At 39.4% G+C, this 26,157-nt stretch overlaps 1 protein-coding gene across 2 annotated transcripts in view; it reads left to right on the forward strand.

The window, feature by feature from the left end:
- Window positions 1-26,157, forward strand: part of arhgap36 (Rho GTPase activating protein 36) — a 79,184-nt gene that overhangs the window by 23,634 nt on the left and 29,393 nt on the right. The window contains exon 2 of one of the 2 annotated variants that reach the window (XM_085450716.1): window positions 16,738-16,894. In XM_085450716.1, coding sequence (XP_085306842.1) covers window positions 16,738-16,894 — 157 coding nt within the window. Of the gene's footprint in view, window positions 1-16,671; window positions 16,895-26,157 lie in introns of those variants that run through there. The other variant, XM_085450715.1, reaches the window with a different exon arrangement.

The following is a 26,157-nucleotide window of genomic DNA, read 5'->3' on the forward strand; positions in this document are numbered from 1 at the left end:
GACTGTACTCCACTGTTTTGTCAGCAGAGCCATTGATGACCTCCACCTCTTGTTGAAGTAGCTTCACATCTTTCTCTCGATCTTGGATTGTCTCCTGGATTTTTAGTCGCCTAAGCTCAATGTCCTTTTGCTTCTGCTTTTGGTAGTTCTTGGAGTCCAGTCTGCTTCAGCTCCTCCACTAGATCTGTTAACATGATGTTTTTCTCTAGGAGAGGTCTGGGTGTGAAGGTTTTCCTGCAGTAGCTGTGTCCACAGGGAATAGCTACCGGATCCTTCAGTAAATCTATACAAATTGAACAAGAGAATTTCTCTGAAAAAAAATGATATCCATGTGCCATTTCTCCTCTCAGCAGCAACAAACGTTTAGCTGCATTCAGACTCTACTTTGTGTTACCTGGAGAAAAAGGCGTAGTTTGGATCTTGGCAACATTTATTATAGTTTGATTTTTTTTCCATGATAGCTGCCCTACCATTAAACCATAAAAAGTTAAGCTTTGATCATGTGGGACCACTGACGTGCAGCTGATGACACACTTACTCATTTGAAGTGTGACTCAACTAAAATAAGCTACCAGCAGCATAACAGTGCAATAGCAGTGAGACAGCACTATTTACAGTGATAGCATACGACAAATGTAAGCACAAAAGCAAAACCAGTAAAAAGTATAACATCACTACTTCACACTTTATTTTAACAGTGACTAAGGTAATTTATCCTTTGTGTGTCGTATATGTTTTAGGTATTATATGTTATAAATTATGTGTTGTATATTGGATTGAGCGTTTTAATGTAACCATATAAGTAATTTTCATTCACCGCAATCTTGTTGCGTTTGAAATAGTTGCTTCAAAGACCAGGACCAAGTCTGCAGTCAGCTGTTGTCTTCAAAGTGACTTTGGTCGACTGGAGGTTGAGAGCGGTGCATGCTCAATCTCTAAATAACTGGATTCAGTTGTTACATTTCAAGAAAAAAATAATATTAAGTACAGCATGAAAAAACACTCCATGAAAATGATAAAGGGCTAAGTCTGGATCATTTTTTTCTTACATCAACCTTAACAGACTCCAGGGGCACTCCTACACGTCTTGACACTCGGTAGGGAGGTTTGAAGTTTTTTTGGCAGCTTCAAAGCAAAACACACTGGCCACAAGAACATTCAAGAACGGTTTATCAGGTTAAACTTCACAATGTTTTAATTTTATTACTGTTTGTGCGGTTCTATGTTCCTTTGCTTTTGTTTAGTCTTCACCCTTGTGCTATGACTCTGCAGTTTGCTTGTAATACTTTGACATCCTTATCTCATGTTTTTGTCCGCCCTCACAAAGTAATAAGGCTCATTAAATCTGACCTCTTGCCACTGTTGACCTTTAGGGGTCAGAAGTGTCAAGTGGTTTAGCTGCTGTTACTTGGGCCTCACAAATGGGAGTCCCGGTGGTCATTTTCCACACGTGTTTTCACACGGCTGTTCGCACACTGGCCTCTTCACAGCTATTAGGAGGCATCTGGACAGCGTGATGGAATCTTCTTGCAGGATTAAGTCAATTTATTGGTTATCATAGCATTTAATACCTACCTTTTGAACTTTAGTTGCTGATAATTTGAGTACAGATTAACCTATAATAGAGCGAATAATGTAGCCAGATGCTTCCTTTTTTGCTCTTGCTCTTAAAACAAGACTTATGTTTAGTGGAAGGTCAGTAAAAATATTTGGTTAAAGGAGTAGAGATGGTAACTGATAATGCCTACAAGTTCTGCATCTCTGAGAAGTATCCAAGCATTTTGTTGTCGACTCCTTATTACAAGCCCCAACTCGAATGTTGTGGTTCAGTTGCTACTTGCCCAGCACTGCCTGGTACATCATCCGTGTCATATAAAAGTTGTGTTCCCAGACAGCAAAACTGTATTCTTAGGAATGTTTAAACGTCAAATATGTTTCTGGTGAGTATAAATTTCCAGGTGGATGAGTCATGCCTTATACCTGGAAATAAGGGAGAAGCTTCTACATCAGGTTAAGGAAGTACGGTTAGAGAAGTAACCTTTAGTCAAGTAAATGGAAGAAAGTATAATTCAGTAGCATTTCAGCAGCGTTTATTTACTTTCAATATGAACCAGAGAGCTCTTCAGTAATAAAATGATTATAAAGTAAATGCTAAGTGCTTCATTAAAAATAGAAGTCTAGTTTGAGGGGTTTTTGTCCATAAAATACACTTCACAAGTAAACAGTCTCAACAAAAATAACAACAGGTTTAACCCCTCTGTTCTTTGACCTACGTCTTTGGACACTTGATTGGCTGAGTGGCATCAGGGATGATAGGTTACAATGCATTTTGATCTATGTACCTCCAGTGACTACTGCAAAAGACAAAGAAGAAAGCTGTGCACATTAAAATAACTGTAAATAATAGAAAAAAACCTGTGCAGAGTGAAAAAAATTCCATTAAAATCTAATCGGTCTAGATCCGTGTTGAACAGCATGTCCCTCCAGCTGTTGGTGAGCTAGGTTCTATGTAACTAGCACATGGCTAGTAAGTCCTCCGTTTATGAACTTGGATTTTGAAACCTTGAGTTTAGTGTTGTTGGCCAAATTAGTATGACACTGGAGGGCAAGTTTTTTGTTTGTTTTTCTTATTTTAAATTAAATGCTGGGAATTTCTTGTTTGTTACTTATTTAACTTCACAGGGTGACATTAGCTTTTTTTTGACACTGCTATGTTAGCTATTTTGAGGCAGAAATTAGCATAGTTGGCTGGGAGTGGTAAGTGGTAAGATATCAGTAAATCCTTTGAAACCGGTCGGAGTTGGCATGCTCCGTTTTGCATAACTATTTTTAAATCCCTGTAGAACTGGAACCACGTAGCGCTAGCGCAATGATTTTTTTTGCATATGAAACCGGAGGAGTTGTACTTACATCTTATGCCATCAGTTTGCCCTAGGTCATGGTTTCCTTCCACATATAGCTTTGCAAAAATTGCATAAAAAGCACTTGCAGCAACAAAAACATAATATTCCAGAAACACGCTTTGCCGATCCAATCAGCTGTTCAAAACACTTCCTACATTGGAATAGACGTCAGCGCAAACTATCGCATGTCCGCCATTACCTGCCCGAAACCAGAAGTGACGTCATTTCCCCTGAAAATGTAGATTTTTACCTTCGGGGCCTTAAAAGCCTGTAGTGGTATTTTTAAAAGTCATGTTTGACTGTATGCTTTTCTGTATCGTTTCTGGGATGCTTAGAACTCATATTGCACTGCTGGAAATGGTTTATTTTGATGCATATGCTGTTTTTTTGCAAATTTGCATTATAATATTTATTTTGTTGAACGGTGCACGGTGGCACGGTGGTTAGCACTGTTGCCACATAGCAAGAAGGTCCTGAGTTCAATTCCACCATCAGGCCGGGGTCTTTCTGTGTGGAGTTTGCATGGTCTCCCCGTGTTTGCGTGGGTTCCCTCCGGGTACTCCGGCTTCCTCCCACCGTCCAAACACATGCAGCTTGTGGGGACAGGTTAACTGGATAATCCAAATTGCCACTAGGTGTGAATGTGAGTGCGAATGGTTGTCTGTCCCTGTGTGTTAGCCCTGCGACAGACTGGCGACCTGTCCAGGGTGTACCCCGCCTCTCGCCCTATGACAGCTGGGATAGGCTGAAAAGGATAAGCGAATGGATGGATGGATATTTATTTTCGTTTTTCCTGCAGTATATAAAAATTGGTGTATCTCAAAAATAAAACTATGAAGACACTCAAAATAAATTTCCTGTTGTTGGAAACTATTTTGTGCAACTTTTATGTATTTACAGTTTTGAGGGATAAGCCTCTTAAATTTCTCTAACTAGAAATATATGGAAAAAAATCAAAAACGATTTTCAATTTTTTTGTACTTAATTGCACTTTTTTGCAATTTATGTAGTTACTATGGAATTAAAATTTGGGCTATAACGGTTGTATTAATGTATAGCAACTTGAAATGCTCCCAAAAATGGCACTACAGCATGTAAAAGTATAAAGATTGTGGCTCAAGAGTTGGCAGTTCGTCTTGTGATCGGAAGGTTGCCGGTTCGAGCCCCGGCTCGGACAGTCTCGGTCGTTGTGTCCTTGGGCAAGACACTTCACCTACTGGTGCTGGCCAGAGGGGCCGATGGCGCGATATGGCAGCCTCGCTTCTGTCAGTCTGCCCCAGGGCAGCTGTGGCTGCAACTGTAGCTTGCCTCCACCAGTGTGTGAATGTGAGAGTGAAGGAATAGTAGAATTGTAAAGTGCTTTGAGGGTTTCAAAAAGCGCTTTATAAATGCAATCCATTATTATTATTATTATAAGCTCTGGCGGACTTGGTTCTATGGTAGGTCTTAAAGGGTCAAATCAAATCACTTTTATTGTCACATCACATGTGCAGGTACATTGGTACAGCACAGCACACAGGGTTAAAGCTAGTAATTGTGGTTCACGAGCTGTATTCATAAATTGTATATACCGTAGCTGGAACTGTATTAAAATGCTCTAGAAAGTACAAACCTGGTTAAGAAGTCAAGCTCAGTGAGTTAATATTAGCTGTCGTGAACCCTAACAGACAGCTAGCACCTTAGGGACCAGTTAGCGACCACATGGCAGCCACAAGTAACAAGAGGAAGTTTGACTATTCCCTGAATGGTTGTGAGTGGCATCTGGAGTTTTTTTGTAGACAATTAATATGGTTAGTACGTGGCTGTGAACAGATATCCACTGAATGTCTACAACTTGTACACAGACTAATATTACCGGAGCCTGTCAGGAATTCTCTCTTTTCAGTCTTTCGACTAAGAAACTTTATTTTATTAGTAGAACACTCTTCTTGAACACATGGTTTGTTGTGTTTGGAAACACAGTGAAATCTCTGTAAGAACTCCCTCTAACCAACGTCATGGTAACGCCTGCAACATTGGTTCAGCTTTGTTGCTATTTTTCAACCATGACTAGAAGTTGAGAAATTAGTGCCAGCCACTGGTTATTCAACATCAAAATGTTTGGTGCCTCCTGTGCTGTTGGCCAACAGGCTGCTGGTAGAAACTGAGCTACTGCTGGGTACAGTGAGAGAGAAGGAATGGCAGGAGGGTGGAGGTGACAGAGAGGTCTTTAGATGCAGGGACTATGGCTGGTAGAGGGACAGAGCGGGTGCAATAATAATGGAGAGAAGATGGAGCTGCCAGACAAGAGGGAAAAAGGAAGACCACTATCCTTGAAACATGGTAACTATTATTCCCTGGATTTGGCTTTACTGGGTCAGAACTGGTTCTCGGGCAGCTTTTAATATCCGCTCACACTTGAGTAGATATACTATGCTGTAGTATCCTTCCTCTGGTCGACTACTCCTTTTCTATTTTTCTTCTGAGCTCCACTGTCCTGTCTGTCCTTTTTATAGAGCTTTTATCCTGTCGTTTTAATCCTCCTCCTACTCAGTCCCTCCCTCCCTCCATTTACTTACTTCCCTCCTTCAGGCGCTTCTTCTCTTTCTACCTCGGCCCTCCTTTCTACCTCCTTTCCTCAAGTCATCCTCTAAAACCTCGCCTCTTTTTACCCACTTCCATCAGCTTACCACCTCCTTATTTTTTTCCCTTCTTCTCTTTATGTAACTATTTCTTCTTATCTGCCTCCTTTCCTGTCTCCTGAATTAACACTCTCTCGCCTTTTTCTACGACCGGTCACTTGTATCTCATACGCCGTTTTTCATCACTTCTGTTTTTCTTTCTTATATCTCAGTTTAACTTGTCTGACTTCTAATTTCCCGCATATATCTTGTCCTCTTTCCTGTGTCCCTATCTCATTTTCATCTCCTTTTTAGACCCTTCACACTTTCCCTTTTGTCCTCTGCATTTTGTTTCCTTCATTCTTCTTCTAACCTTATACTGCTTTTCTACTTATTCTCTCCTGTGGTCTCCTTAGCCTCTTCCCCATTTACCCCTCCCGCACCTTCCTCCCGCCCTTATCTTTGCTCATTTTCTAACTACTTGTTTCCTATTATGCCCCATCTTTCTTTCCATTTCCTCTCCTTACTTATTCCGTGACACTTCTTCATCTTCCCTACCTCTTTCCATCACCTCTTCCTCACCCATATTGCTCCTTTTTTGTTTCCTCCTCTGTCTTGTGTTTATGTTTTCAGTTCCTGAAAGTCAAGTCAGCATGCGCCACTCCTCCTGCTGCTCTCGTAATCACACTCATTCTCAGCCCTCCCCATTCCCCAGTGCCCTCCTCTCTCTCACACTGTGTATATCCCATTCGGCCACTTTCCGCATTAACTCCTAGTCGTCAGTTTCATTCAGCTCAGAGCTGATATGCGGCTGTTTCTCTGATCAAAGTCTGTATACAAGGAGGCTCAGAAATCTGGAGGACCACCTGTTGCATTTTGATTGAAAGACGCCCCAATACAGGTACAGACTTTGTGTTTGTTTGAGGGTTGAAGCAAGTGTACTTTGCCGTCTGCTGCTTTACCTGTCTGTTGTGATTTTCAGTGCTTCTGTTACCTGTCAGAGACCTGAGTGATGATGCACGTCTTTTCTTAATGACTTTCTCTAAATTTATCATTTTATTCGCATCATTTTGAGACCATGGCAGTGTGCTTATGTAAAGACAAAATCTCAAGTATTAGGATGTTTCGTTACACCTAAAACGTCTCCTGTGCTTCCCCGGAAAAGTCTGATATTATGCCTAAAATAAAACTCTCATGTTTCCTAAACAGTTCGTAGAAACAGCAAATGTGGTGGGAGCTCCATTAGCTATAATTAGGTGGGAACATTATTTTGTAAACACCATTAATTCAGTCATTTGAAAATTGTAAATAAGCTTATTTAATTAATCACCTCAAATTAGGTCACGCTTTGGGGGAAAGGAAAACCGTGAAATAACCTGGCACTCCTGAGAAACACAAGGAAAAGTACAACCTTTTTTTTTTCTTCAAATGTAGTCAGTTAAAATGTGACTTTAAAAAAAATATTCATACTGCAAATAACACCATATATGTCCATGCATAATGCATAAGCAAAGTTTCAGCATCATCCTATGAATCCACTTCTATTTGTATTCATCTGCTGGCTAAGCTTTGAGTTTCAGACAGCAAGGAGTCTGTGTGAGCCCCTTAAAATCCCCGAGTTTTTCTGTGCTTTTATAACTCGAGTTGTGGGGACATAAAAGTGATAACAAGCTCAGTCTGTGGGGACCTGTCTTTATTGTTGGGGACATAAAGCATGCAAAATGTAACATTTTAGAGTGAAGAACAGAGTGTAATGTCTTCTGTAGGGATAAAAACATATTATCCGTGGTTGTATACTTGCATTACTCATACAGTGGGGACATACAGATTTATGTGACCACTTAGTGAGGACTCGACTACTTTTGGTGATGAAAAGCGCATCCTTATAATCTACAACATTTCACATTACGTGACAGGATGAAGACTAGAGTGTAATCACTTCTAAATTGTGTGTGTGTGTGTGTACTTGTTTTTCTCATATTGTGGGGACAAATGTATTTACACAGCTGCTTACTGGGGACTTGACTTACCTTTGCAGATGAAAAGCACATTTATGATGTAAAAAATTAGACATTTCAGGATGAAGACTAGAGTGTAGTTTAGTCTTTTGTGTGTCTGTGTGTGTGTGTGTGGCAACATGCCAGTTCAGTCAGGACTGACACAATACCACTGCTGTGACGACGCAGGATCCGTCTTTGTGGCTCGGCCGTCAGTCTTTAGCACTGCCAAGGGGCCTATTAGCTCTGCCTGTCTGTTTATGCGTGTGTCTGTGTATGTTTGCACATGTGTGTGTGTGTGTGTGTGTGTGTCTCTTCCTGTCAGTGAGCAAGCAAGTATCTTTGCATACTAATGCATGTTAAGCTCACTCTGTGAGGTAGTTTTTGACAACATCCTAATTAGACCAGCCACCGTTCCTTATTTATTCTAAGAAAAACAAGACGTGGAGCTGCATAATGTGAACATAATGTTCCTTCATTAGAAAGGATCAAGGAACCACAGAAGGTACTGCACGTATTAGTTGCATGTGTGTGTGTTTAACATATTGAAAGGAAGGGAGGGAGGAAATAAAAAAGTCATTTGTGTTATCACGAACTGTTTCATTCTTTCAAACGAGATAGTGTTTTTGAACAAGCTGGAAATCTGCTTTACCATGTCACTTTGTCTAGGATTTTGGTATTTTAATTAATAAATACAGTACATTATTTTGTGGACCAGCTTTATCCACTTGTCCCTTGTGGCACTTACTTCATAAACCTCCATATAACAGTATTAGGACGGAAAGGGTCAGTTTATATATTAGACCTATTTATAACTTAAGCTTTACAGAGAGCCTACGGGATTCTTATTGTCCCTCACCAGTGAAGCGGCAAAGCCATTATTGCAGCACGAACAGATAAAATGCTGTGTTTAGTACAGAACTGGGCATCCAAAGAACATGTTCTGTACACTCTTTTCTTGTGGATGTTTTAAATTTGAAGAAGGAAGCTGTATTAGATTCTACATTTTCAAACAGCCGTGAAGGAGAGTGAAATTAGTAATATAGCTTTTGCTATTATAGAGAACTTTGTGTGTTCAACCAGCCACACGCAATTCGCATACATCCATACCTGTCAGTTTGTAATGGTATTTGATATGTATATGCAGTGGATTGAATGGCTGTTATTAGTTGTTAGTGCCATACATATCTCCACAGGACGCTGAATGGATGTATAGCATGTGTTGTTTCCCAGTTAAATACAGTCAAACTCAACTGTGACCAATGAGTTTCATCCTCATCTTTTTGACTTAACATTTTCTTTATGATATGCTCTAAAGTTTTGCTTTTTGATGCTGTGGTTTATCAAATGTACTCGGTTGGGGGATTGCAAAACGCACCCTTGGGTTTAAATTTACCCTTTCGAAATGTAAGGAACTTCATAGTTTTTATAATGTTGCAAGATTACATTTGCCAGGACATTTAACAACAGAGATCTTACGTGCATGTCTTTGCATGACCACCAGATGTCTCCTACATAAATCTCTCCGGTGCTAATACACCTTCTCAAAACTGGGTCCAGCTCAGTTTCCTTTCTACTCCCTCCTAGACCTGTCCGGGAGGTTCGTCAGTTTCCATGGTCATTTAAAACTTGTATATCCATAAAGGCACAGTATGAACTAAATGGTGTCAGGCTTGCTCAGGGCCCCTCCACAAGATATATCCCTGATTTAGAGAAAAATACTGTAATAGCATTATACTAAGAGGTTCCCAGGGTGCACTTACACCAAGCTTGGTTGCCTTGTACTGTGCCTGAGAATACCTGTAGCCCCTCTACAGTTCACCTTTTTTCATACTGAGCTTAAGTATGTGGTATCAGCTACAGCTTTAGGTTTTCTCAGACAGGTTTAATTTGTAAGATGAAGACCCCACAATAATACAACTGAACCAGGTCTGAGAAATGTACCCAGTAATACCATAGATCAATCACACAGGACAACAGGGGGAGGTCAAGCACACTCAATTAAATTAAATTTTTACTTATATAATGCCAAATCACAAGAACAGTCGCCTCAAGGCGCTTTATATTGTAAGGTAGACCCTACAATAGTACATACAGAGAAAAACCCAACAATCGTATGACCCCCTATGAGCAAGCACTTTGGCGACAGTGGGAAGGAAAAACTCCCTTTTAACAGGAAGAAACCTCCGACAGAACAAGGCTCAGGGAGGGGCGGCCATCTGCTGCGACCGGTTGGGGTGAGAGCACTCATGCACAGTATGGATCATCTGGTTTAAGTACACCCTTGTTTAGAATCTATAGTTGAAGAAGAACGAGAAAAATCTTTTTTTCATATGTACCAAATGTTTTTACCTGATTGCTCATGCGTCTTTGCTTTTGTGTCGCTTAATCAAAATTATGAATTGTCTGATAAAATACATATTTTCTCAACCTTGGCAGTATAAGCATCAGGATATTATGCAAAATACACAAAAAGAAAAACTGTGTTACACAGGGTCATCATTAAAGAGAGCATATACATAAAGACTGGGGCACTTTACATGAATAGAATAGGATCTTGTGTCAATTATTTCCTTTTATGTACTCTGTAAGGAAAAATATTAATGTTGCTCCACAAGGGGGTCTTTAAGGAATCATTGACCACCCTGAACATTTTCTCCTTTGTAACTTTTCCTTGGACCTGAACAGTTTCAAAAACCCTGCTGTATGTCAGCCAAAAAGTTTTTTGGGATTCAGGGATAAATCTTGCTTTTTCCGGCTGATAATTCGACCCTGCAGGGGTTTAAAATCGTGGGCAATTGCAGTATATTATTCGTGGCTTTATTAATACACATTGCATTACAGTTACATACACTCTAGTTTTCAAGTATTCCCAGATGTTTGGTTGAACAGGAAATCAATAGTTGTCTCAGCAAATAAATAAGCAATGTTATTATGTTAATGGAAACAATTAAAATGTTCTTGTAATTCAGGAAAAATGAACCACCTCCTCACCTCCTGGTAATGAATGAGAACGAGAGGCAGTATTTATCTTTGCCTCATTTGCACAGTTTGGCCAAGAAGGTAGGAGGTGGGTGGGGGGCAGAACAAAATGCTGAGGTTAATGATGTGCACGGCGAGAAGCACCCAAGGGAGAGATGACTATACACAAAACAGCAGCGTGGGGGGGGGAGTGAAAAGCATCCGAGAGCTCTCACACCATGTTTCTTACTGTGTTGTGTCATCAGACGGGGGCACAGCATCAGAACAAGGTTATATGACCTGCTTTTAAATGCAAACTCAAAAATGGGCCCAGTTTTAGCAGGTGCTGCTTTGAACAACACGTCCTTCATTGCAGTGATCAGTGTCCTGTTTGATCTGCTGATTTGCTTCTTTCAAGCTCCGCAAGGTCTCATCTCTTATGTGTTTATCTGTCATCACGTTTCCAAGTTCTGTGAGAAGTCAGAGTTTATTTTGGTAAACATCTGGGGAAAAAATTAAAAAGCTTTTCTTTTACTGTCTAAAATCAGTAATGAGAGGTTTAGGTCATTGTATTCCACTTTCTGCTACCTTTCTGTGTGGTTTGTCTTTCATGTGGCTGCACTGCCTCATTTCCTAGTTCCTGGTATTGAAAACTCATGATTGTACAAAAAGAGAAAACCTACAGAGTGAAGGAGGGTCTTATTTTAATAGTCAACTAAGTCAACAATACTCTTTTTAAATCTTTTTTCTCCTTGTTTTCATGGTGAAATGGATTGGAAAGATTGGAAAGTAGTTACTACGATCAAATACTTTGTGTAAAATAGTCTTGAGTTTAGAATACAGTGATTTCTAGTTAGTTTTACATCAGCGAAATTTTTGTATCACAAGAGGAAAAAGAGCACAGAGCCAGACATGACACATTTCCCACACATTATTAATGAAAATAAAATTGTATCTGTAGCCGAGTGACTCAACATTTACCAAACCATTCCTGACAATCTTTACCATAAATGATGGACTTTTGAAACATTCATTGCCGATTTGATGTAATCAGAACATCGTGAATAGCAGCGCTCACTTACTGATTGTAGAAACGCTGGATTGTGGTTGGTGAACATAATTGATTTAAACTTGGTTGAAGCAGAGTGAGATTGTTTAACACTGGGGAAGCAGACACTGGGATCACAGCTGGTAATAACAGGGTAGATGCCAAAATGTAGCCTCCGAAGATTACAAAACATTAACTTGCAAAAGTTTGCATATTTTGGTAATGTTAGCCACAATGATCACCCAGATATTGGCAGCATTAGGGGCTTGAATTTAAGGCAGCTCGTCTTGGTTTTCAACTTTCACCTGGACCCACGTGAGCTGAATAACTCACATGATGTCTCTGATGTCTCACAAATGATTTATAGCTTTCCCCTGTGACTCTTAATGACTCACAGGATGACAGAGTGGGTCAGACGTTTCCAAGGCGAGATTGCCAATAGGGGTTAATATCAGGCACTCTGCATGAACTTCTAGAGCTTTTGGTAGTAGTGTCCAGTCGAGAAGAAAAAGACTGGCATGGTATTCCAAACCACTGACCTTAACAGCTATGGGAAGTGCTACCGTAGTAAAAAAAAAAAAAAAACAAACAAAAAAACAAAAAGGAGAAACTCTAATGGTTGCTTCTGCAACCATTAGAGTTTCTTCCCAGTGAACGAATCTCAGTACTTACAGTTTACATCACGGGCATGAATGTCATAGTAATTTGGGGTTTTTAATGACTTCTTTGAACTGTTCTTTTTCCAGGGTGGAAAGAGTATACATCTTTCTGACTTTAGAAAAACAAGAATTGGTGTGCAAAAGTATTTTGGTGTATTTTATCTTTTTTATCATCTTCTTATGAGATTTGTTTTCTTTCTATGGACAATAGGTCATAGGAGATTGATTTAAAATACATACCGGCTCAAATAAATACACACACTCACTTAAATCTTTTAATAAGTGGTGCTGAAGGACCTACAATGTCTTTTAACTTGTCAAGGCCAAGGCCTATAACCTTCTCATTAGTGATCATGATTGCTACAACAGGTAACTTCTCTTTACTACCATAAAAAGAATTTGTTTGACACTCATAGGATTGACCAATACTCGGGACGATGGAAAGGTCCAAGGCCACCAAAAAGCCCAAAATACCAAAGATTTGGCCAAAGGTGCAATACTGAGGTGCAACTTGCTAAGAGACATTTAATCAATTATTAGTCGGGATGTGAATGTATTTGGGCCTGCATGCATACATTTGAACCTGTGTAGAGAAAATCCAAAATAAATTCAAACTTGTTCACCAATTCTTGTTTATTTTATTGATTGATTGATTTAAATCATCAAAGATGTATGCTGCACAGTCATTCCACCCTGAGAAAAGAACAGCTTGTGTTTAAACTTCTGAGCACAACTGAAATTGTTCATGAAAGCAGAGATTGAGATATGCTGACCCATCCTGAATGTGTGGTGAGACCGTTCAAACATCCACCAAGAGAGAAAATACACATAAGGTATAGGTTTAAAAACTGCTCATGAGATATGACATTTAACTTAAATGTCATGTCTAAAGTTTGGCATTTCATACAGCAGACCATATTCCCTGTGGTATTGTTTTCCACTGAACCCTGCTGCTTTGAGTGAGTCCATGTTACCAGTTTTAGAAAATGTGGATGAGGCCTCAGCGCTCTTTTGTGGGAAACTTTCATCATTCATCATTTCACTTTCACCACAGCCTATTTGTCTGGTTGTGTTTAGCATTAAGAGCAAAGTAATTTTGTCCAATCACGCTGTGCAGTCTGCATTTAGTCATGAGAAAATCATGCACACGTGGATCTGTTTCCACACTCCCGTAGTGCACAGCGAGACCTTCAGAGAATAAAAATGAAAAGATAGCATGACTGAACAAAGCGAGAAGACACAAGAAATAACACAACTGTGAGAAGTGTGAAGTCATACTTACTAAATATTTTTATGTATAAAAGGTTGTCATAAATGTTTATATCAACCTATCATACGAGCCTTGAACTTGACCTCCGGGTACAAAGAACCACTTTATGGCACTTTAATTGTAATCTGCTATCTATATCTGATAGCGGTTAACATTTGACCACCACAAGCAGCTGTTTTTTGGACACATGTACAAATGTCTGTTGTGATTTAACCACAATTCTCATGTTAGCTGTTGTTTATAACTGTTTGTAAAACCTTACTAGACCAACTGGCATGCATCAGCAGCATGCTAGTGTTTTATGGGAACAATTAAAATCCATAAACATAATATTAGTGGTCTTTTTCTGGACTGGAAAATAAAAAGTGGGTTGGGTCTACTAGCCATTTCATTTGGGGCTAGCTCATGAGCACCATATGCTACACCCTGAACTGCAGCCAGTTTCTTTAGACTGCTGTGGAGTTATTAGTACAAAACAAATTTCACAGCAGTTGGTGATGTAATCACAACCTTTAATCTTTTGATTTGTGTTGCTGAACAAAACTATTCTTATCTACAAAACAATCCAAATTTGGAGGTCAGGGAGGAGGAGGGTGTGGATGACGACTAGGTCATCTCAACTTTGATGCTATGTTCCGGCTTTTCACGAAGTTTCATGAAGTTCAGCTTTAGTTTGGGAGTTGACCGACAGTTTGTCAATTTTTTTTTAGAATAATCAGCAGAGAAACATATTGTCACTAAATATGATCCTATTAGTTAATAGTTTTTCAGTATAAAGTTCTTCTCTTCTACATTTTTTGTCATATTTTACTTTTTCCTTGCTAATTGTATCTGACACCTGTGGAGAATATTATTTCATCCAAAGTACTTTAAATGTTTATTGAATACAATGCATAGTCAAAGTCTAAAGTGGGGTCTTTAGATCTTTTTGGCTTAGGACCTTCTTCTCATGTTTCGGATCTCCTTTAGTTTTTAACAAAGAGACGTTTCCCTACAAACTTCCCATGCGGTTTCATTTAACCACACGCCACAAGAATTTGAGGCACAAAGATGTAAAGTTATCCCATCTGGACGTAATTTTTACAAACTAAAAGATTACAGAAGTTGGCACAATCCTCCAACAAGAGTGGGGAACCTAACCCCAATGTGGTGAACCAGAACAACCATTGGCATCGTGGCAAACAGAGGTGGTTTGAAGTCACCTCAGATCATAGAAGTAAATCAACGAGTTGCTAAAGACAGTTTGGACGTATTGGTTACTTGATTTGCACAGTTCCTATACGCTTGGGCTCTCTGAAAAGTCGCACAGCATGCATATATTAGAAACACATGCTTGTCTGACAGGGTGAACGGGTTGTGGAGCACAGACTTAAGATCTGGAATGAGATTGTATGCTTCTTATTAACCTGCGGCCACTTCATCCCTCCATTAAACACTCCCCCCATTACCCCTCCGCGCTTCCTCTCAATATTCACCTGATATTGTTTTTCCTGTTTTCTTAGCATCTCTTAAAATCTCTTGATTCTACCATTCTTCTTCTACTCTTCATCTCCATCCTTATTTATTAGCTCTGTGATTTAGCTCCTTGCCCTCCTACTTGCTGCTCGGTGAGAATCTAGTAGAAGGTAAACCGTGTTGAGGTTAAAATTGAATGTTCTCCACATTTCCAAAGAGAAACTGGGATCAGCCCTAACACTTACAATGCCTTCAAAAGACTTTAAGCTAATTCTTAGCTTATTCGATCTGTGACTGTGTCTCAACCACTGAAATGTTTACCACAGCAAAGAAGTACTTCTTAACACTTTGGGCCTTCAAGTAAACTAAGGAGCATGAGAATATATAGTGTGTGTACAGTGATACGTTACAATGTATACCATCTATGACTTTGTGTTTAAACTGTGCAGTTCAATCTTACCACCTTACAGAGATAGTAGCATTTTAATATTTTGGGCTTCAAACTGTTGCCACAATGGACAAAAAAGCCTTACTTACATTAAATAATACAATAATAACCCTAACCCTTAAGTTTAGGGAAAAAAATCACAAAAATGTGTAAACTGCGAAACTTGCTTTGGGATGGATTTAGAAGTTTCCCTCCAAGTTACTTGAAAATGTAAAATTCCCACCTTGAAATAGTTCGAAATTGCTAGGGCATTGATAGTGTGGTGAGTTTTTGAATATTGTTTCAGAAGATAAATATTTAAATGAGGAATGGTGAAAACTCATTTTTAAAAGCAGATTTAATTTCCCTGTTGTCCATTCAAGATCAGGTCCTGTTTGTACACTGTTGTATAATCTTAATATTTTCCAGCTTTAGCCAGTGCTCGCTATGAAGATGTTTGGCAGCCTGCTAGAGAATTAAGGGGGTATCTAGGCTCTAAGCAAAGATAGATTTAAAGAAATCGGAATACCTTTTGATTAATAACATTTTATCAATATGAGATACAGTAAAGCAGGCTAATCTGGAGTTGCAGTTGGTAATGGTTACTTCTTATAGTACTTCCATTTATTGATGCACCAATATTATTATCATGTTGCCTTCAAGCAGAAAAAAGCTGAAAATGTTTGTAGATTAAACCTCACTAAGTAAAACAGTAGAAATCCTTGATACAGTGTTTTTAATTTCCTGTTTTGTTTTTTCTTTTTTGTATGAGTTAGAAAGGGTTATTCTTCGAAATTACTAAAGTTGAGTTATTTTTTTTTAATCAAGCAGTTTTATACCAAGATTGGCCCCAATAAACCTTATAAACAGGCTCATCTAGAGCCACAGAAGACTTAGTATAAAATATGCAATGTAATTTAGGTTTGTTGTTATGACAAATGCAGGCTTCCTGTGTTAAACTTGTGGATTTCCCCCTTTTTTAAAAGGTCAGGTTGTGTCTGCAGAGATTTAATGAGCTTTCACTGTGCAAAGATCTCAAGGTCAACAGACAAAAAGGGCATCACAATAGGTTTTTGTAATAAAAGGCTAAGAATAAAAATAAATACAGGCTTAAGACTAGTGAAAACAAATGAACGCGCTGACTTTTTTGACAAGAAACATGGTCTCTTTCTTTATCTTGTTACACAGTGATAAAAGCAAAGCTCACAGCTGAATTCTCTGTTTTTGCTTTTGAAGATTTTTTTTGCCTTTAAGTAGTTGATGGTTGGTTGGCAATGGTCAGAGATTGCATGTCAGTGGAGATTTTTGTTTTGTTTTTTTAGTTTGAAGACCATCTGGTACCTGTTGATTAATGGCTTGTGTTTCTATAGGTATTTTTGTGTCCTCTGTATCCTTTAACCATCTCTTTTCTCTGCAGGGGGATCACACGTGGGCCACCATGTTGGGACAGAGCGTGCGGTTACAGCCAGTTCCCATCCAGAGCCTATCGGAGCTGGAGCGAGCCAGGTTACAGGAAGTCGCTTTGTACCACCTGGAGGAGAGGGACCTGGACTTCAAGATCAGCATCCCTAAAGGTAAGGGGGAAGGACAGAGATGGTGTTTCTAAAGGATCTGATGGTGGTTGAGTGTAAACTGATTTCTTAACTCGATTCCTCAATATTTTCCAAAGTACTTCCATTTTTTATTAGCACTCATATACTACCTTTATTGATTTGGAGGCTCGAATATTCAAGATTTAAAAAAAAAAATTGTTAGTTTAAGGCATACATATTTGATCTTTACCCGAAAGAATTTGGACTGATGAAATCTGGGACTAAACAAAAATGGGCGTCATGGGAGTTGAACCTTTGTCTGCCATATCATCCTGAGTACTGGCCTATTCATTTATGCCCTCTGTAATGGGAATTTGTTTTTAGTCTGTATCTTCTGACTTGTTTGAACTACCCTACTAACTCCTGAGGCACTAAACAGAGGACATCCTGGGCTTTATATTAATATGTCATGTGTTTGGGTGGCTTCTTTTAGCTCCAAAGAGGCAGGAAATCATAAATAAAGTTAAATAGGAATATTCTTTTGTCCTTGGTTCTCAGGAGGATATAAAAGTCTTGAGGATTATCCTTCTTAGTCACATCTACCTCCTTATTACCTTGGTTTCATAGTATTAGGTTTTACTGGTTTTGAGGCATCAAAGGATTTGGTTTGATTTTTTTAATAAAAAAAAGCAGCATTATTTGAGTTAAAAGACACCCTTCGTTACATTGACCATCATGGAAGGATAACCTGTAATTTCTGGGTTTCCAGGCTGCCAAGTCCTACATCGGCTTACGTTTTATTGGTTTACTGAAAATGGGCAACTTTAGAAAAGCTAAACTATAAATAGTAAATAAGTTACTTAAGTAATTGTGGAACATAACAAATAACCCCAATCTGAGAGAAAATCAGTTTCCTCTGACACATAATTGAGAATGCTGTTAAGTCACATGCGAAAGTAATTGTTTGGAAATGGGCCTAAACTTTGTGTAACTTGCATAGACATGTGATAGCCAGAGTTCAAGTGTTGCCAGAGTATGTTTTGTGTTTCTGTTGATTTCTGAAATAGCATTTAAGTTGCAAATCAGTTTTTAAATTTGGCACAATCCCCTGTAGGGAAGGCAAGGAGGTAAAGACACTTCACCCGTTGCCTACTGGTGGTGGTCAGAGGGCCTGGTGGCGCCAGTGTCCGGCAGCCTCGCCTCTGTCAGTGCGCCCCAGGGTGGCTGTGGCTACAATGTAGCTTGCCATCACCAGTGTGTGAATGTGTGTATGACTGGATATGTAAAGCGCTTTGGGGTCCTTAGGGACTAGTAAAGCGCTATATAAATACAGGCCATTTACCAAAGGTTTAAAAACATGAAAAAATGCTATGTCCGACCATTAAATTCATAGGGACAGGGCATGATAGTTACTCCATTACAATAGCTTCCCAGAATAGTGAAACTGATGAAGGACAACTTTGTTTTTGTCACCATTGCTGCCAATTTAATGCAGTTAAATTTCATTAGTCAGTCTTAGTGGTGAGGCGGATTGGTCGTCATGAGGTTTGAGAATAAAAGTTCACGATGACCTGGTGAGTATGGCGCCAGTTTGGTTAGCCACACTCAGCCAAACTTAGACTGAACTGCCCTAAAGCAAAAACAACAACTCAGTCTGCCAAGGGAGCCATAACAGCTTGTCTGTGAATCTGAGGAATGAGCATAAAGCAGGAAGACATTAAGGATCATCTGGAGCGGAATCCAGGGTGTCAGATTGATAAGGAAGGGGAAAGGGAGGCAATGTGATTTCTGTTAATTGACTCTTTATCTCAAATAGCATTGGATAGGGTCATGATTTGTCTTTTTTCCCACCCTAGGGGTGATGATATGAGATAGCTGGGTAATATTCACTTCTTAAACCACCGACCAGTACTGCTGTTTCCAAGTCATAGTCTAGCTGGTATTGTTTTGTTTCTGATTTTAAACTTGTGCAGCTGTCCTGGTGTGAGTCATTATGGCAAAATGTGCTATGGGAGACACCTGTTGCAGCAGGAACTCCCACAATTGTGGACGAATTGTTGAATGTTAATACAATTGATTTATGCAGTAGTGTTGCATAAACACTGCTTTTACAGGGGTGTGGGTTTTCCAGATATGGCTATTTAGTTTTCGTGTAACAATGTAAAAATGGTGACTGATGAAGCATAGGTTCAAATGTCAGCACATTAACAGGGGTTGTAACCTGTGCGTTGTTGAGATGGTCATTGTCGTTCCACCAAGTATGTGGCTAGAGACTTGGCACACATGTAGTACACCTTATGGGTTACTTGTAATTTAATGAATTAGTTCTTCCAAACTATACATGACTATTTGATATTTGTGCATATATATTTCCATTTTCACTTTCTCACGATTTCGTTCCCCGCCCTCATTTATACCTCATCCTCTTCCTTGACTCAAACTTCCTCTCCTGAACTGACACATAAACACGCATAAATATTTTTATTTGTTCCTAATATTGTGGCAGTTACTTCTTTTCAGCAGATGTGACGGCTGAAAAGAAGCCAGCTAACCAACAATAAAAGCTGGTTATAAGCTAACATTAGCTAATGCTAGCTAACATTACCTAAAATTATGCCAGCTAACGTTAGGCTCGAGTAGCTTAAAAATCACACTTTACCTCTTATAAAAAGTTACATTCTCACATTGCATCAGTTTATTGAGTGAGTATCCGGATACAATAAGGTTTGATCTATTTCAAAGAAAGTTTCACCAGTGCTGGCTAAAAGCAGCTAACAGTAACAAAAACAACAGCTAACAGCAGCTCTTAGCAAGAGAAAAGTTAGCGACTCACGTCAGTATCGCTGTCATCAGACAGAACAAAAAAGACATGGACACAAATTGTTGACTAATGGAAACATTAGACTGACAGGCTATACTTACTTACAGAGGAAGGTACCCACTGTGTCAAGGGTTATGGACTTGAATTGGGAGGAGTAAGAAAACCAAATTACAGTGCAATCTGCTGTACACTGACATATACTGTTGATATTTTACAAACTGTATCTGAACTGAATTGTAAAGGTGGTGGTGAAGGAGACAAAGTGATATAGCAGTGTTTCATGTAGTTTAAATTAATTCTTGCCACACTGAGTTGCCCAAATTCAGGCTTTGGTGGTGCTTGGTTTTCTTAGTCTTACATCAGACCTACATGCAAATCTTGTGTACCCTTTTGAACTCTGAAGGACTCAAGCCATCTAATAAAGTGGGCTAGATTCACTAATAAACTGCAAATTCCTCACACACCTCACAGATTGCAGACCAGGAGGTTTCCTCTTGTGTTTATTGAGGCCTAGGGTCAGTGAGGTCAGGAGGATCACTGGGGCTGATGCTGAGGAAATATGGAAATATTCAACTGGTGTCTTTGTATGATCAGGATCTGTTGGTGGCTTTTCGCCTGTGAGACCAGCTGGTATGTAAGCCTCTTTTCTCAGACTCAGAAGCTCTCTTCCATACTACTGTTCTCTTGCAGGGTTATTAACCCTTCAACCTCCTCAACTTTGACTACGTCACTGATTGAGGCTGGGTATACTTAAGTTTTCAAATAAACAGTGGAGCTCAATTATATCAAGGGCTTTACAATTCCCCTTGAGTATAAAATTTACAATTGGGATACGACCACTTTACTTCTGCAACTTTTCACAATGCATGCATGCACCAAAATGGGCCTACAGGCCCTTGTGGAGATTTTTTGTAAACAAAATTCCTGTGTTAATGAAAAAAAAAGAAGTGTAATTTAATTCACCTTAATTTCATGCCTAAAATTATCCAAAGCACGAGTGGGGAATTCATTTTTCCAATGGCCCACATAAGAAGCTTGGACTGTTGTAGAGAGCCGCACTTATCTGAGCGGCCCTCCACAACAGTCCCAGTTTCTTACAACATAATAGGACTATTTAACTATTTACAATCCACACATGAATACATGGGGAAAAAAATTCTCCCATTTTCTGCGTCGTTTAAAGTCCCATGAGGTTTTTATAGGTTCCACTACATGAGACCTTCTGAATTAGCTGCTTTAACTTGAGCATATTTAAATAAAACACCTGCATTGCCCTTTTTACCTGCAGGTTTTACACTGGCCTCATGTTCTAGCTGTGATTCAATCTTCACATAAACGATGGATGTGGCTGCCTGAAAATCGCCATAAACGTAAATTCTGTGGTTGCCAAAACAAACCCAGCTGCACAGAAATATAGACAAAATCATCTCTCTGCCTCCTCGCCCTTCATCTCAGTAAACTTTCTCAATGAGTTTACTGTCTCAGTTGTTATTTAGTCTTATTTAATAAAATATTTGTTCATTTAGTAAATTGTGGTCACTATTAGAATGAAATAGAGGAAAAACAGGATACGCAAACAGGTGCATCTAACGATAACCAAATGGCTAACTCTTGGTTGGTCAGATTCAAAAATGCCCAGCATGAGATTTTCTGTCAGGATCTCTTTATTCATCAGGAGACATCAAGTGGCAATCTTTTAAAGTCTATTGACTGCATTGGAGAACTGGTAACACCAGCTGCACTATCTTTTAATATTCACTTAACAAATAAATATGCTCAAATATATGATGTATGATTTCTTTTCTCTAAATGGATCGGATTGAATGTTTAAAGTTTGCAAGGTGTCAGTTCTCTTTTCTCATTAAATTTGCCGGTCCGTGCTGCAGCTCAACAGATTCAAAGTGTGCCTTCTAAGTTGTATTTTTTTTTTTGTTTTCCTCACTCATTGTTTGTAGCGGTGACAACATAAGGAGAGAGGAACCCAGCACTGGACAGAAACGTTCAAGACGTCTGTGGATGTTTAAACTTTCTGCATTTGACTGATCTACAAAGTTCAGGACCTTTTGTTGGAGGTCTTTAGATGTTTAAATCAGCTTTAAAAGTTTCGAACGTGTGGGTGTTTTGGTTGTTCACCGAAGTATCTGGGTATCTGTACATACAAGGCTTTGTTTGAAGGTCTAGTCGCTCGCTAGATGTCCACTCTCTGGATGTCTGACAAACATCTGAGGCATCCAAAACAAACTCAAAGTCTATTTCTTTCAGCAGCTCTTTCGGATTTTCACACATGTCCAAAATAAGTATGTGTGGTGGAATTTAGTGCGAAGATGCCCTGGAAACTTCTGGCTTCAGACAACACATATTGTGATTACCCTTGTAAAAAGAGGACATTTTTAGCTATGTTTAGCACAAGCTTAAGCATCTGTAAGTGAACTTCTATGTCAATGTTTTGCACTAATATAATGGAAATTTGTCCAGTAATCTTTTAATGATGTTGTGACATAAAACGCTACTTTTGCTCATCTAATGGTATCATTGTTGCTCTGTGGGATCTTGTTTAGTCTGTCCAATGCTCTGTTACAAATTTATTGGCTTCTCGCATTACTTAAAGTCTCACAAGAGAGGAACCTTCGTAACGCATATGTTACCCATGTTGTGAGTCACGTTTTATGCCCTTACAATGTAAATACACTTTAGAGTGAACACTTGTTTTGATATTAATGCTCCAAGAAAATCTACTTTTAGCAGACAATGTTTCTAATGTGTCACACATCCTGTGAGACTCCCCGTGCTCCGTGCTTTTGGGAAATCTTGTTCTTCTCTCTTGTTCATATGTGTGTTTGTCCCATCAGGTCAGGGTTCAATTAAACAGTAACGTTAATGGGAAAGATGACTAATTCACTTTATACCATCTGTTTTCTTACTTGTTTTTGTCCCCCCCACCCCCCCGTGGTGATCACTACTATCATGGTAGATGTCCTTAGCATATGTGATTTTAATGCTCCAACATAAACTTCACAAATATCCCACGTGGACGAAATAAACTTGGCTGCTTTAAATGCCTTGTGTTCCTGAAAAAGAGCCGGCTTTGATTTAGTGATGTTGTAAACAGCAGACTCACTGACCCAAACAGTTTCTTCCAAGATACGTAAACCCAGTGAGAGCGAGACGGCGTGCAGCTTGTAAAACAGCTCACATTCATACTTTCCTTGTTTCTTTATGAAGTCAACTTTTTGGTTAATGAGCAGCAGCAGATGTGAAGAACTTAATTAACCGGAGAGGTTTGTGTAAGAAAAGCAGAACGTAAATCGATTATTTAACCTAACAGACTGTTTTATTTGTAGTAAATGACCATATAAGTGCATGTGTAAATGAACTAAAAGCTCACAGTGTATATATGCCTAAAGGTGATGTAATACAGTTATTAATACACTTAATCTGGAAAAAGAAAACCGGCTGCTGCCATCTATGAAAAACTGTGACGAGCTTAGAAAAGCTCATTTTATTTGCCTTAAAAATGACTCCTTCAGCTCTCACACATCTCAGTCACCAAGATTCTCTAAGCTCCAAATTGGATCAGTAAAAGTTAAAATGGCTGTCATTTTTTGTGTCCTGTGAGACAGTTTCCTCGGCCCGTCTCACAGACAAAGTGCTCTCTGAGTAAGTGTGGGAATATTCCTCCTCGGTTTCTCCCCTGGGCTGTAATCTCTCCAGGCCACCCAGTCTATTACAGTCTCAGCATCACCTCCCGTTGCGCTCCCTCCCTCCAGTCCGTCTTTTGTTGCTTTTTTTCCCTCCCCATCTCCGTACGTGTTTTCATTCCTCGCGTTTCATCTCACTTTTCTCTCTATGTGCCCGCTCCCTTTATTCTCTGGGTGCTTCATCCTGCTGGAACTGAAGGACAAATCGCTCCCATAAACCTTCTCCAGTGTGCTTGTACAGTTTGTATATATTCCACTCTCCATTTATTTTCGTGTGTGGCCCCCGTATGCAGGTATTTGAATGTTGTATGCATCACAAGTGTGGTTTTTAGTTTTGCTGGCAGGGTCCAAGGAATTCTTTGTGAAGTGTGTTGGTACTTGAGTGACAGATTTTTCTCTTATTTGGTGTGGTCTGGAGTTCATTCTCATGCCCTGTTTTATGAGTCGCTGCTCTGCAGGGACTGCAAACTAACTCTCTCTCCAAATAGACTCAAGGACAGCTTTTACAACAGGGCAATAGCCCTGATCAATGTAAATAGCTGACCTGACTGGATACCTCCCTGGACTTTTTAGGGGGAGGTAACAATGTTTAAAACGATAACAATAATATTTATATTTATAACAAGGTGCAGTAATAATTAATGTGCAATAATAACAGTGTGCAATACACATACACTTATTCTTCTTTTTTATACTAAGTTAATATACTGTGTTGTGTTGTTTGTTACGTTGTGATGTGTCATATCGTGTCGTGTTGTGTTATATGTAGTGCCGACGTAGGACAGTTTTTCCAATTTCATTGTACTACTGTACTATGTATGACTGTGCAATGACAATAAAGAGTTATCTTATCTTATCTTATCTTACTTCCTCTCGTTTTCCTTCTTTTTCTTTTTTGTCCTTTTATTACTTCCCTGGATCATTTCAGTCTTAAAACTCTTGGCTTTTTACCTGTAGTTGGATTTGTGCTTACGATCCTTAAATATTTATTAAACCAGGTGAGCGTCTTTGAGATGATGATTTTCTAGTCAGGTATAGCAGCAAGATATAAAAAGTTATGCATTAAAAAGAGTAAAAACTTTCAATGCTTTGATAATCTGAAATATATGAGCACGGGCTGCTTCACTGGTTACTCATTGTTAGTACTGGGTTGGTCCGCATTGGACTTCAGAACTGTCTTAATTCAACAAAATGCTGGAAACATGGAAACATTGACATGACAGAATCCCACAGTTGCTGCAGATTTATGGGCTGCACATCCATGATGCGAATCTCCTGTTCCACCACATCCCAAAAGTGCTCTGTTCGCTTGAGATCAAGTGACCGTGGAGGCCATTTGAGTACAGTGAACTCATTGTTGTGTTCAAGAAAGCAGTCTGAGATGATTTGAGTTTTGTGACATGGTTTGTTATCCTGCTGGAAGCAGCCATCAGAAGATGGGACACTGTGGTCATAAAGGGATGGATGTGGTCAGCAATAATACTTAGGCTGGAGTTTAAATGATGCTCTGTTGCCTGATAAAACATCGCCTCACTAGCCTCAGTTCTCTTTTCTTAGTCGACAGGAGTTACACACTTTGTGGTCTCTGCTGCTGCAGCACATCCCTTTCAAAGTTTACCTTGTTTCATTTTCAGAGATGCTCTTCTGCATACCTTTGTATGCACAAGTAGTTATTTGAGTTACTGTTGCCTACCTTCTTATCACCTTGAAGCAGTCTGACCATTCTCCTTTGGCCTCATCAGCCACCACCCATGTCTAAATGCACAGAGCTGATTAGCTGATATTTGTGTAAAGGAGCAGTTGAATAGGTATACCTAATGAAGTGGCAGTATATAATGAGCATACAGGCAGTCAGTGTAATTAGAGAGACCTGTCACCATGGTGACCACGGTGACATGTAGCCATGGTCATGTGACATGGGTGTTTTTAACCACACTTTGGAGCATTGTTTGAAACATCTATCAACCCATCCCCAGTGTCAGTTACTTGCCTCTGTGTTTCCTGCTTATGTTTACGTTAGTTTTGTATTTGGTTCCTATGCCTGCAACACATGAAAAAAAGAATACCACAGAGTAAAACATTGCTTAAAGTATGGGCTGTTCGAGGCAATTGACTCATATTATTGCATATTATTGCAGCCATGTTCATTGTGCATGTATGATCTGATGATTTTTAAGGCTCTAAGAACATAATTAAGCAAACCTAACAATCGGCTAACGCAACAGCATCTGTCCTGCCAGTATTGTTTCAGTTCAAAGTCACAGTGGTATTACTCACAAATAAGAAGTTAAAAGAATTATTTTACCAGAAGTCTCGGAGTAGATGGGAAGGATTCAGTGGTCCCTTGGCCCCCTGCATCCGGTGCACTTGATCTCAGGGGCTGCAAATATCAGTCACAGCCAAAAATGGTGAAGAGACAAACAAACAACAACCAAAATGGGATAGTAAACTGGGGTTAGGAGATAAAATCCAAAACAGTAGCCATGCATCTGTTCATCAGTAATAAATAAAGGTGGCCTGTTTAACAATCAGCTCAGACAAACAGTGTGACGTTGAGGTTCTGAACTTCTTAATCAGCCAGTCATAGATTGTAAAATAGATCTGGCAGAGGTAGCAACATGCATGAAATGTTTCTGGTTGTTCATTAGGCCTGCAGGAGATTTTAGATACCTGTGATTGACATTGAATGCATCATTTTCCTTGATTTCCTCCGTCAAACATCTTCAGTCGGAGCGCAGGAAGGTAGCAGAGTCTTTTAAACATCAAAGCCTGGGCTGTTTATCCCC

The sequence above is a fragment of the Copadichromis virginalis genome, linkage group LG3 (genome assembly GCF_057382275.1).
Source record: "Copadichromis virginalis isolate Kocher_CV1m ecotype Utaka linkage group LG3, C_Virginalis_male_GT1.1, whole genome shotgun sequence".
Taxonomy (NCBI): domain Eukaryota; kingdom Metazoa; phylum Chordata; class Actinopteri; order Cichliformes; family Cichlidae; genus Copadichromis; species Copadichromis virginalis.